Genomic DNA, 12,247 nt, shown 5'->3' with positions numbered 1-12,247 from the left:
AAATATCATGGGATAGAGACAGCTCAGGCTGTTTTGCAAGCTGAATGATAGCAGGGTACATTGATAAACTAGCAGTGGACCCTGATAGGGTCCACCTATATACAACAAGATAGCTCATTCTACACCAAAACAAAATACACACTTTCAATGTGAATCAGAAGTGGTGCTGTCTAGGGTTGTCATTGTTCAGGGCAATTTACATACTGATATAAATCCTTTCCTTCCTACACATGTCCACCGGGTTGGATTCTGATGTCACGAACAGGAGATGTCACTGGGTTTGTTATTGTCGCTTGGTATTGTGTGATGTCACCGTCGCAGATATATTTTATATTTTTGTGCCTACATAACAGGTCTGCAAAAGCAGAATACCTCATCATAATGTCTTTGTGGTTCTTTAAAAAATGTTTATCGTGTTGTTAAACATAAATGCATTAGGAATTATCTTCATATACGTGCACACACACACACAAACACACGCACACACACACACACACACACACACACACACACACACACACACACACACACACACACACACACACACACACACACACACACACACACACACACACACACACACACGCACACACGCACACACACCACAAGTATCTGTTGACACGCTCCTTAACATGGGTATTATGCTAGGGGAGCCTTTTAGCTAACTCCAAAATGTATTCTGCCACAGTCCTTTGCTGGGTTTTAGTTTTTTGGTGTGTGTTATTTGGTGGTGTGCGTCAGTGGTGGCTGCCGGTGCCATTACTGGTAATGAGCGTGGAGGCCTACTTTAGAAGGTTCAGGTATGTGAAGTCACCTGTAGAGCTAACTAATGGGCTGTTGCTGACACACGCTGGGACGCTAGGGGCTGCTTGCGCGCAGAGATAATGAACTGTAAATGTAAACTTCAGACCGTGTCCGCCTACACAGGAAGTTTGGCTAATTAATGGGCATGTAATGTGCAACGACGCAAAAGAGGATAGACATTTGATATGGCCCCTCCCCTACTCACCGTGTTATGGTTACAGCCGCGGTGGTGTGTAAATACTTAAAATCGAAATATATCAAATAGTTTGTCACACATTATTTTTGTACTGTGTAGACATGGAAACCACATGGTCACACCGTGCACTGTGTTAGAAAACGTTCCTTTTCCATCACTTCCTGCCGGACGAGGAGACACATGCTTAAAAAAATCCCTCCAAAAATATCCTCAGGGGTTAGAAATCGCTGCGCTCCGTTACGAGTTGGCGAGAATGGCAGAATACTTCTTTTTTTTAAAATATATTTTGGTGCGTGTTGCCCTAGGAGATAGAGGGGCTCTTCAGCGGCGGGCTAACGGGTCGCCCGCTAGCCTCCAGAGTGGCCATTGTGCTTTGTCATTTTTTTTTTTATAGGTGACTCACATCACTATACTCGAGCACGCCGGAGCCCGGGCGCACTCGGAGATGCTCGCGGCATTCACAATGCCTGACGTTCAGCCCAGTGCAAACAAATCGCTTTAAAAGATCTGTTAAATCTATTTCAAGCTGTTATTGTGAGCCCCGCAAGAGTTGTTCAGATAAAGAGACTGAAGCAGGGTTAACATCAAAGCACTGGACAACTCTTGTGCACACTTTAGCAGGCGTGAGAGCCATCAACTTTATCATTGTTTTTTTTGTTTTTTTCACAACACACTGTGCAAAGGATTCACATGGAATCCTTTTTCACACCCGTTTCCATGAAACACCCATTACATGGAAACGGGTGTCGTTCGATCAATGTCTGCTTTACAGTGAGAAGGGAGTGCTTCAGGATGGAAGGTACAGCATGTATGAAGTATGTGTGTACAGGAGGAGGAGTTACACGCCGGGCAAGTCGTTAGTCAAAGAAGTCATCCGAGTCGACCTCGTTGTTGTTCTTGGCGTTGAAGGCTCGAGGACGCAACGCCGCTTCGATGTCTGAGTTGCTGTCGTCGGAATTTCCCCAGACCGCTGTGTGTGAGACAGAGTACAACAACAACATATTCATATTAGAACGGCTCTGGTTGGTTATATATTATCATGTGGGCCATTCCCTTTACTGTGATTAAAATGAAAGGTAAGGATTTTATATATCCACACCTGTATATGCTAATATTATTAATTGTAACAGTCATTTAATGTAAATAATGGTATCGATGTAACAAAAAAATAAAAGTAATTAAATACATGAATAAATCGACAACTCATTTAGAGCCCAATACATTAGCTATGTTATTAAACACAGTTAGTTTAACTTTAACTCATTCTGGACAATTGTAACCAAATCTTTAAGACTGGGTGCTACCCATTTGCAAAATATTTCTCCCAAAACTGGTAATGGGGTCTAAAAAGCTACTACTTAATTTGTATTCTTTCAAACTACTCTATTGTAATGCTAATTCAACATAACAGACACATGCACATTCATAAGACGTTTTCAAATCAAACCTTTTGACAGTCCAGGTTTGGTGTTGTTAATCTTTTTCCTAGAACACAAACATACACATTTAATGAAGAAACCAATATATGCATTCTCGTTAAAACTTGCGGCATCTCAGAAGTATTGCTCATACACAGACACACACACACACAGGTTAAAAAAATCAAACACACACAAATAACATGCACACACATCTGCATCATTGAGTGTAAAAGATGCACTAGCCACTCCCCTGCAGACAGAGTTGTGGTTGACCGAGCTGAGACAGCCGCTGCTGCCACTTCCTTGACTCCTGTTGTAATCGAGCTGAAGGACTTCCACAAGGCCCTCTTTATGTAGGAGTGGTCCAAAGACACGGCTTGCCAGGTTCCCATAGCATCGGCGATATCGCTATGTAAATGTGTGACCCCCGAAACGGCTTTGATCTAGCTCAATGCATATGCAATAAGCCCCCCCCCCCCCCCCCGTCTGTCCTCTTACATCTACTTTTTCAGGCCTGCTCTTTCATTTACATCATCACAGGGTCCATTCAATGCCCAACAATATATCCTTATCCTCCCTCCCAGGTTAGCATAAACATCATCCATATGGCTCATTTGTTTGGACGTATTTATTTATTTAATATTCAGAGGCGAGTTGAAATGCTTTTATTAGAGATGGAAAGACGAGTGGGTGAGGGGGTGAGCCACTGCCTGCTACACAGTTTTTAACAGATGAGCTCCAGTACAAACAATCACCTATTGTTTGCCTCCATCTACATCATTTCCAAACCCAAGACCCTCTTTGATAGTACCCCCCCCCCCCCCCAGTCCCGTCTCCCATCTCTTGTGCCTGGCCCGGCCGACCTTGTCCGTGTGTGTGTGTGTGTGTGTGTGTGTGTGTGTGTTTGCGTGTGAGTCGTGACTATATGCAACAGTATCCCCAGTAAATGACCCAGGCTATCTTCCAATTGCTTTCTTGCAAACTATAGGTTGCTGCCACCATGAACCACTCGAGGCGACATGAACCAATGAGACGACGTGGGTCGCGGGCCGTGATCATAACTGTGCACAGATTGCTTCGTGACACGTGACACCATATAGATAAGGGAGTCATTGCAGGCTAACCTTGATAGTCCTTAGTCCCTACGGTCCTAAGTATCCAACAGGATAACAGGATGATTCCTTCTTATATTTCAATGACAGACTAGAAAAAGCTTGAAAATGTCAATAAGACAACGTGCTATCCTCCAAAATCGGCAGTTAAGGATAAAAAGGGGCATTTTCAATTAACCAGCAATTCAGGTAAAACATTAACCAGCTAGTTGAGAGTGAGCATCGCTGTCTGTTCACGCCTGCACCAAACATTGGATTATGTTTGCCGCAAAATGCATTGATTAATTACTCGATTGATTACATGCTGGGTATACACATATTTATACATTGAAAAAACAATCCTCATATTTTACCTCTTACATTTAGCTCACATATGCAAGAGAATGCTTATTTGAATTTGAGCTCGGAACAGCGCAATGTATGACTACATAATTGGAGTGTTTGAGGTTTCATTAGAGCAGATATGCAGGTGGATTTACATTAATAACCCTGGGCTTTTACATGGGTAATGTCAGCCTCACTTATTTTTCCCTTGATCAAATTCTCAGAGTGACGCGACGCACAGGCTCTTCTGCTTATAAGTCTCTCAGCATGCAGCCTCGCATGACAAAACGTACCCAGGTCACATGAATATAACCTTGGAGGTATCGTTCATACTATAATCATAATATGAATGGTATACATGGCATTAATGGTATAATAGACCTGTCATCAAGTAACAAGAGAAAGGCGATGTCAGCCTACAAAACATCAATGCATGGGCATGTTGAGAAATGTCCTTGTTTTGATGGCAGCATCAAGTTGGCACCGAGGGCACCAGCCATTAGCTTCTCGTATAATCAACACATTTAAAAGTTTTGGTAACAGGAGTAAAGAAGTTGTGCAAACACAGCGTTGGGGGAAGAAGTGTGCGCATTTACAACTGTTATGGCAAACATATCTCTGCGAATCCCCCGGAATAAAATAAATAAATACTGCGATATAATCCATACAATTACTTCTCTCGGTGGTCACAATAATAGCCGTTGAAGGGAGTAAATTGGGCATTTCTTTTCTCCAACTTCCCCCTGGGATGGGAATGGCCTATCAGCTGTTCCACTTGAGCGCTGGGATGGGGCTGATTTCAAGACGGGGCTATTACTACGAGAGCCCAATCTGGATGTGACCCCTCCAATCTAATATCCTGTTTCTATAAACATTTATGCCAGTTCATCTTCTGCTGAGTTTCCCTTAATTGAGGCAATGATCTGAATATGTAAGACTCGGCTGGCCCACTGTTTTCGCAGACTCCGACGGACATGGGGTGAACGTAATGTGAAAAATGATGCAAATTACAGCCCATTGTAATGCCTCCCCCCCCCAACACACACACACCATTTCACAGCGCCTGTTTCATTTCATCTTCTTTTTTGTTTTGGGAGGGGGGGATGGTGGTAAATTGCTGTATATTGTTGTTTTCTTTCGTTTTAACAGTTTGAACAGAACTGTGTGCATTGCATATCTGCATGCGAAACAGCAGTACTTCTAGGGTATGCTTTACATAAGGTCCATTTTTCAGCCTCATCCCATGCATTTTTCCACAGTTATTCAGATTGTTGCCTGATTCATCCCGTTATGTGGTAATGCAGAAGATGTGTTATGGATGCCGCAGTACAGGTGTTCTGCAATCATTTACATATTTAAAGCCACAGTGGAGGAAAGGCTGTTGCATGCATGTGCCTGTATATCCAGGGAACATTGGTTGAATTATTGATTATTATCTACCTATAAGTGCATTCAGTTGTTAAATCTCAGGCGAATGACCTTGCAAGCACAAGGACTCATCAGAAGTAGGACTAAAGTACTACTCAGACCTCATATTATTATACTCATATTATTCTGGCGAATGTCACCATGCAGATTGTTAAAAACAACCTTAATATATATCAATTTTTCCACATTAGTTTATATGCATTCACGGTGTTGTTTACTAAAAGTTTATTCAAGCACAAGCCCGGTCAATGCTGATACACCAACAATATATTTAACGCAAACACTAACAAATCCAACTCAACAGTCTTTCTCCTCAGAGTTGGTTATGAAATAGATTAGAGTTAGAGTCTGACACGAAGAGCCACACTACATGTCATGAAGTATCATCCCCTTAAACCACGTCTTAAAGCACACCTTGTTGGACCTCCTCTGGCCTCACTCCCCACCACCGAGCCAACAGGGGATTCAGTCTGAGCAGTGAATGCTGACCCAGCATTCTAGTCCTGCCCCGTCGATACAGATGCATAGTTCACAGTCGGTACAATGCTTTTATTTACCCTGTCTTTTTTATTACATCTCCCTGCCACCCACACGCAAAATGCTAATAGCACAATGGCTCTCTGGCTCCGCGGCGCTTGTCTAAAGGCACAGGTAGCTCCATCACCCCATCGGTCCCCATCAACTCCTACTGCTGCCCTGCTGCGACCCGACAGAAGCACTGCTCAGGCTGGTCTCCAAACAGGCCTGAATGGCTCCGGGGTGGAGCCCGCAGAGCAGCAGGGAGGGAGGGAGGGAGGAAGGGGGAGGGCCAACACACTCACAGTGTGAGGCAGCCAGGAGGAGCCCGGAGAGACCCTCTTTAACATGTGAGTGCCCTCTGCTGGCTGTAAGGCAGTACTGCAGCCCAGCGAGCCAGCCTGCCAGGCAAAAAGAGAATGGCTTTCAAAGGGGAAGGCAGGTTTTCTGGACTGGAGGAGGCTACTGACCGGGATAGAGGTAATGCAGGATGAGTCCGACCAAGGTCAATTGTCATCAAATGTAGTGGAACAGGAAGAGGTATCACAATTGTGAAACATATATCAACCTAGCGGTAGTCATATATGACCCGGTGGTGCTTTATTTCATTCCATGCTCCCTATAGGATAAACGTAGATCAGTGATGCCTGATGTTTGGAGCAATCCAGAGCCTGACAGTGACCTCCACTGGCAGGATCCTATAAATGCTGCCTACATTTCTGGAGTCAATGTCTGGTACTTGGACTCTTAGACCACGCATCTACAGGCCATACTGCATGAAATCCACTAGTTATATCATACTTTAACATGGATCATGCATGCATCTACAGGCCATACTGCATGACATCCACTAGTTATATCATACTTCAACATGGATCATGCATGCATCTACAGGCCATACTGCATGACATCCACTAGTTATATCATACTTCAACATGGATCATGCATGCATCTACAGGCCATACTGCATGACATCCACTAGTTATATCATACTTCAAGATACAGGAGTGGGGCTAATAGATTCACCATTTCAAAACATAGGGAACCTTGCATTGTTTCAATTCTCCCCGTGAGGCACAACTAGGTCTTCCCATGCAAGTGTGTTGCAGCAATCGCTTTTTGTTTCGTTGTTGTTAACATCAGTGATGGTTGTTTTTTTTTCACTCTCCTTCCCTCCGTCTCTTTGCCTCTTTGTTTGGCACCGTCCCTCTGTCTCCCTCTATCTCGTGCTTTCTTTCTCTGCGGTGCTCCCGTCACTCCATCCTGGCTGAAACCCCCTGCTCGCCCCTCTCGGTCTCTGCCTGTACCTCGATCCCTCCTACTGGCGAGCTGAAAGAACGCAACCCACTTCAGCCCAAGCGTGTTGCATTTTGTGTCCTCCTCTCTCTGCCCAATGAGGGACGGTAGAGAGAGGGGGAGGGAGAGAGGGGGCGAGGGTGGTGGTTATAGAGGCGGTTGTATGCAGGGTTGAGCTCCAGTTCTGAGTATGACATCTTGTCTGGCAGCGACAGAGGGCCACATGGCCCTGAGACCATGTCCTGTTGCTTATAAAGTTACGATTGTTCAGTCAAGGGCTCGTCAAGCGAGGGCCCATCCCGGAAAAACAAGTTAAAAGAGAGAAGATGTTTGTGTGCAATTTGAAATCCGGGAACATGAACAGTTCGCCCTGTTGTCGGGCCCCAGAAAAAACCCAAAAGATCCCCCCCAACCCAAAAAAGACACAATTTAACAGAATAGTAAAAAGGAAAATAATGGCACAAGAAAGGCGTGCCGTATGAAATGCCTACAGTATAAAAGGCTCACAATGGCGCTTTGCGCAGGAGGAAGCGGTGGCATGCACCCGCTTACAAAGGGGGTGGGGGGGGAGGAGAAGGGGGGAGGGAGGAAGGGTGAGGGGGGTGTAGAAAGGGTGGGGGGAACAAGTGGTCTTTACATGGAGTGCAGCTGCTTATTAAGACTCGCTCCGTCGTACGTTATTCCTTTCATCCCCACTCAGCCACAAAGTGATTTTGTTTGCTGCTTCGCAAAAGGCAGCGAGACATTTCTAATGGACGCATCCTCTGCGGATGTTGCCCGGGACGGCAGCCTACGATACAACCCGGTACCTGGAACACAATCGAAAAAATGCTAGATTTATAAGAAGGATCCGGCATGATTATTAATATTTAAGTCTGTGAGAAAGAAAGATGGGAAGGGGAGAGGGGAGGAGGGAGGGTGAGAAACAAAGACGAACAAGAAACAAGCAAATATGAAAGACTATAGGATCCTCTCTCCCCGAGGCCATAATGGAGAAATGAGCACATATAAATGTGTTAAGAGTATCTCTTTGCATCTTGTATAGACTGCATGTATTTAATCTGTAAAGCTTATTAAAGCCCCTCGTCATTGCTATGCAAAGCAGCGCCCCGCGCTTTTCTCTCGCCTTTCAGCCGAGTGCAGTGTTTGGCCACTGGGATTGTCCCCCCCCCCCGTCCCCCTGCCTCCCCCCTGCCTCCCCCCGCCTCTCATTCTGCATTCATAACATGCAACATTTGCACAATGTATCTCTCAAAGACCCCTGAATAGAGGGCCTTAATACTCATGTAAACAACTGCAAACCAATTACTTAATGAATCGAGCCCACACATAATGAGGAGCCACACAAAGGGCTATAAATGCATTTTTTGCACCAAAGCCTCTGCTTTAAACTACAATCCCCGGGGCTGTAGTCTCTGGGCTTAACGGGCAAAATCATAATTATTGTCTAAGACAACACAGAGGAAGACATTTTTTTTTGTGTTTGGGAGTCCGGCTCCTTCCCCTTTTCCCGTTTGATGTCACTCATCAGCTCACTGACAAAATACTGCAAATAATTAACAGGCGGGCAAGGAGAGAGGGGGCGAGCAAACAGCAAGCGAGGATCGGCCAGAGAGAGAGAGAGAGAGAGAGAGAGAGAGAGAGAGAGAGAGAGAGAGAGAGAGAGCCAAGGACTGTGAGAGAGAGGGATAGAGAGGGTTAGAGAGGGTTAGTGGGAGAGCTAGAGAGAGTAAGCAGAGAGTGAGGGAGGGAGCGAGGGCCAGCCATGCCACAGCGTTCAGCTTCTCCTCGAGTGCAGGGCTTGCAGACCACTTGTGGCAGCAATACAGCGATAAAGAAGAGACTGTGGTCGAGCGCTTGAACAAAAGACACCAGTAGAACTTAAAGGAAGAAGAACAAAGAAAAGAACGAGGAGCATATCACCATATAAGACCTGGGATACAGTGACCGACATAGCTCTCATAACGATATCCCTTTCCTTTTGTGTATCGAGGCCTTAAGTGTGTAGTGTCCTTACGAGTTCTGTGTCAGACATGCCTAAAACTCATTAGCAGCCCGCCTCCCCATCCAGTCTCATGTGTGCCCCCAACCTGCTCACCTCCAGGTTTCCATGCCATCCTGTGCTTTGGTTTTGTGGGGTTTCTTGGTGGCTCGGTGAAGGGTTTGGGTCTCTATTGTGTCACCTAAGCTGTGGCCCGTCGCTTCTCACATCACACCCCTAATGATGGGCACGACCAGGGGCGCCGTCGCAGAGAGAGAGAGACTGGCTCTCTGCAAAATAGGCTCATGTTTATTAAAGAGGGCCAGTCATCTGGGGGGGGGGGGATGGCAACCATCGTCGGCGGCAACGAGTGCGACAATGGATCGGGGGCCCATTATGCCCTTTTCCCTGGGTCTAATAGGCGGACGGGAGGGATGTGGCCCGGGCCCGGCTGGGGGGGGGGGGGTAAAGGGGGAGTAACGCGGACCCCTCGTGTCAGCATGGTGCCCGGTAATCAGGTGAAATCAGAGAAGATTATTCCTCATAACGTTTACCCACCCATTACCGGGGTTTCAAACGGTCTCCTGGCTGAAGAGCCGCTCCCAGGACCAAACATGCAATTGGAAATTTGATGAAGTCGCCGTGTTGATATTCAAATGTGAGGTGAGAGAGAGCGAGAAAGAAGGAGAGAGGGAGAGAGGGGGAGAGAGAGGGAGAGAGAGAGAGAGGGAAAGACGGGGAGAGAGGCAGAGACAGAGAGAGAGATGGAGGGCAAGAGGGGGAGAGAGGGCGAAAGGGGGAGAGAAAGAGGTATAGCAAGAGAGAAGAGAGAGAGAGAGAGAGAGAGAGAGAGAGAGAGAGAGAGAGAGAGAGAGAGAGAGAGAGAGAGAGAGAGAGAGAGAGAGAGAGAGAGAGAGAGAGAGAGAGAGAGAGAGAGAGAGAGAGAGAGAGCCCTCTCTGCCAAAAGCCATATAAGTGTTAAGATCTGGGGTCTCTGCACAGCCACTCGGTGGCTTTGATTTGAGCGTCCTAAATGCGGTTCAAGATGCGGTTCAAGAATACATTTTTGTATTGATATTTTTTTCAATACATCTCTTCTGTTTATTCATCACGCACTGTATGAGGGTCAAAAATTCGACAAATAGAAAGCCCCCTTTGAGTTTTGCAAAAAAAAAAGAAATATCATAAAAAATGTAAGCCCCAAATATTATTATCAAATAGCACGAGAGAGAGAGAGAGAGAGAGAGAGAGAGAGAGAGAGAGAGAGAGAGAGAGAGAGAGAGATGGGGGGGGCTTTGGCGTAGAGGGGGGGTGGGCGGTGGGAGGGGATCGGGGGGTGCCTTTGTCTTTGTGGACCAGGTAATGGGGAGCACCCCTTGATCTGATGTAAATGAACAGGGAATTACGTGCCATGCAAATGTACATTAGCCACTTTGGTGGCTGGTGGCCGGCCAGAATAATAACAGTGTTCTTACCAGGGGTAAGGGTCTTGATGTGACGAGTGCTTTGCCCACCCAGGGTCCTCTTCACCGCTGTCGTTTGTTCCTTAAAAGAGCAAACGCGGTCGGATGAAAACAAAACCAAAAAACACAACGGGTCGCGTTGACATCATGGACACCCACGGTAAACTCCCGTCACAGCTTGCTCTTACCCAGGAATCACCAGACAGTGTGCTAACCCCATATGGGTTTTTTTATGCGGTTAGATTTGTTTTACTGTGGTGGGGGCGGTGGGGGAACATAAGGCCAATGTTTACCCATGGTTAGGCTCTGGTGTTTAACTACGTGTGATCGGACCTCTTCACCTACCTGGAAGTGCATTGTCCTCTCCCTCCTCCTCCTCCTCCTCCTCCTCATCCTCATCCTCCAGCTCTCCAGAATCCGGCAGCCACTTCTGCTCGGCGGATTGTTTAAGCAGCTGATATGCTCTTGTCTCTTTTCAAAGGGTACACACACAAGCAGACACATACACACACACACACAACACCTCATGTCAAATATTTGCTCAGAGCCCAGGTTTCCAACTTTCAGAGGTTTCTGTTTGAAGAGACAACACGCTTCATTTGGCGCCTTTGGCTTTCCAGCGCTGACCTGGGTGGCCGGAGAGGGGACGGAGGTGCAACCTGGTGGCAGTGGTGCTAAGCTGTTGATTCAAGCCCTCAGTGTTTATATCAGCAGTTTCCACGAGACGGTCAATCACCTCTGTGCGTTATACGGCACTACAGCTCCTGCCAGGAAGGGGCTTGGGATTGATTTTCGGTTTTAAGAACACTCTTGACTACTTCCCCACCCGCTGTCCTAGAGTAGGTATCGTATTTGAGGAGCGCAGACGCCAGCACTGGCTAAACAATCAACACGGAGGGGCAAACGGACAATAAATCCCAGGGTCCTCTCCGGTACACGCCAATCTCGCTAATCAAAGTGTGGCGAGGTGATTATGTGGATTCAACTGGTACATTTTTAGAACATCTTTTACCAAATCTGTTAACAAACATTTAACGTCTGGCTGAATTATGCAACACAAGCTATACGCATAAATGTATTCATCATTTATAATGTGGCCCTGAACACTGTGATGTTTACATTGCACGTTTGCGTGTGATTGTAGTTTGACCCCCACATGCATCAATCGACCGTTGTTCTTTATTTTTTTGCTTTCAAGCTAACTGCTTTCATTTAAAGCAGGCAAGCTGGATGTCCAGGTAGAAATTAAATTGAGGGATAACAGTCCGTCCTAAGATCGAAGGCTTGATGACAACTAAAGATTTACACACGCCATGAGACGCTGGACGCAGCATCAGTCCCCTGTCCCTTTTCTTTTTGGGAGGGGTGGTGGGTGGGTGGTGGGTGGGGGGATTAATTATAGTGATAGGAAGCTGGCTTCATTTTTTCGCTCCACACACCTTGGGATGTGCGCGTAGTCGACATGAAACGCACAGCGGGAAATCTGACGACTATAGGAGGGGGGGGGATTCAGCATGCCTTCATATCTGGGGCCGTTTCATGTCCAGCATCGCCCCGGACATTGTTTGGTCAATAATGAGAACCGACGACAGATCTCGGGCACCCGCGGCCCCCCGGTGTTCTGACAATTAAAGCAGGGACACATTATGCCGGGGGGAGACCTGGGAATCATCCCTTTTTTTCTCCACAAAGTCCCAAAAAAATAA

At 46.4% G+C, this 12,247-nt stretch overlaps 1 protein-coding gene across 1 annotated transcript in view; it reads right to left on the bottom strand.

The window, feature by feature from the left end:
• Window positions 1-637: 637 nt before the first annotated feature.
• Window positions 638-12,247, bottom strand: part of kiz (kizuna centrosomal protein) — a gene marked incomplete at its 5' end in the record, with an annotated part of 29,555 nt that continues 17,945 nt past the window's right edge. Inside the window, 4 exons of the mRNA XM_079753075.1 lie at window positions 638-1,970; window positions 2,448-2,485; window positions 10,554-10,623; window positions 10,887-11,012. Of these exons, the coding sequence (XP_079609201.1) occupies window positions 1,858-1,970; window positions 2,448-2,485; window positions 10,554-10,623; window positions 10,887-11,012 (347 nt within the window). The 3' untranslated portion in view covers window positions 638-1,857. The remainder of the gene's footprint in view (window positions 1,971-2,447; window positions 2,486-10,553; window positions 10,624-10,886; window positions 11,013-12,247) is intronic.

The sequence above is a fragment of the Pollachius pollachius genome (assembly GCF_949987615.1).
Source record: "Pollachius pollachius genome assembly, chromosome: 15".
Lineage (NCBI taxonomy): Eukaryota > Metazoa > Chordata > Actinopteri > Gadiformes > Gadidae > Pollachius > Pollachius pollachius.
This window is presented reverse-complemented; position numbering and strand designations above follow the sequence as displayed.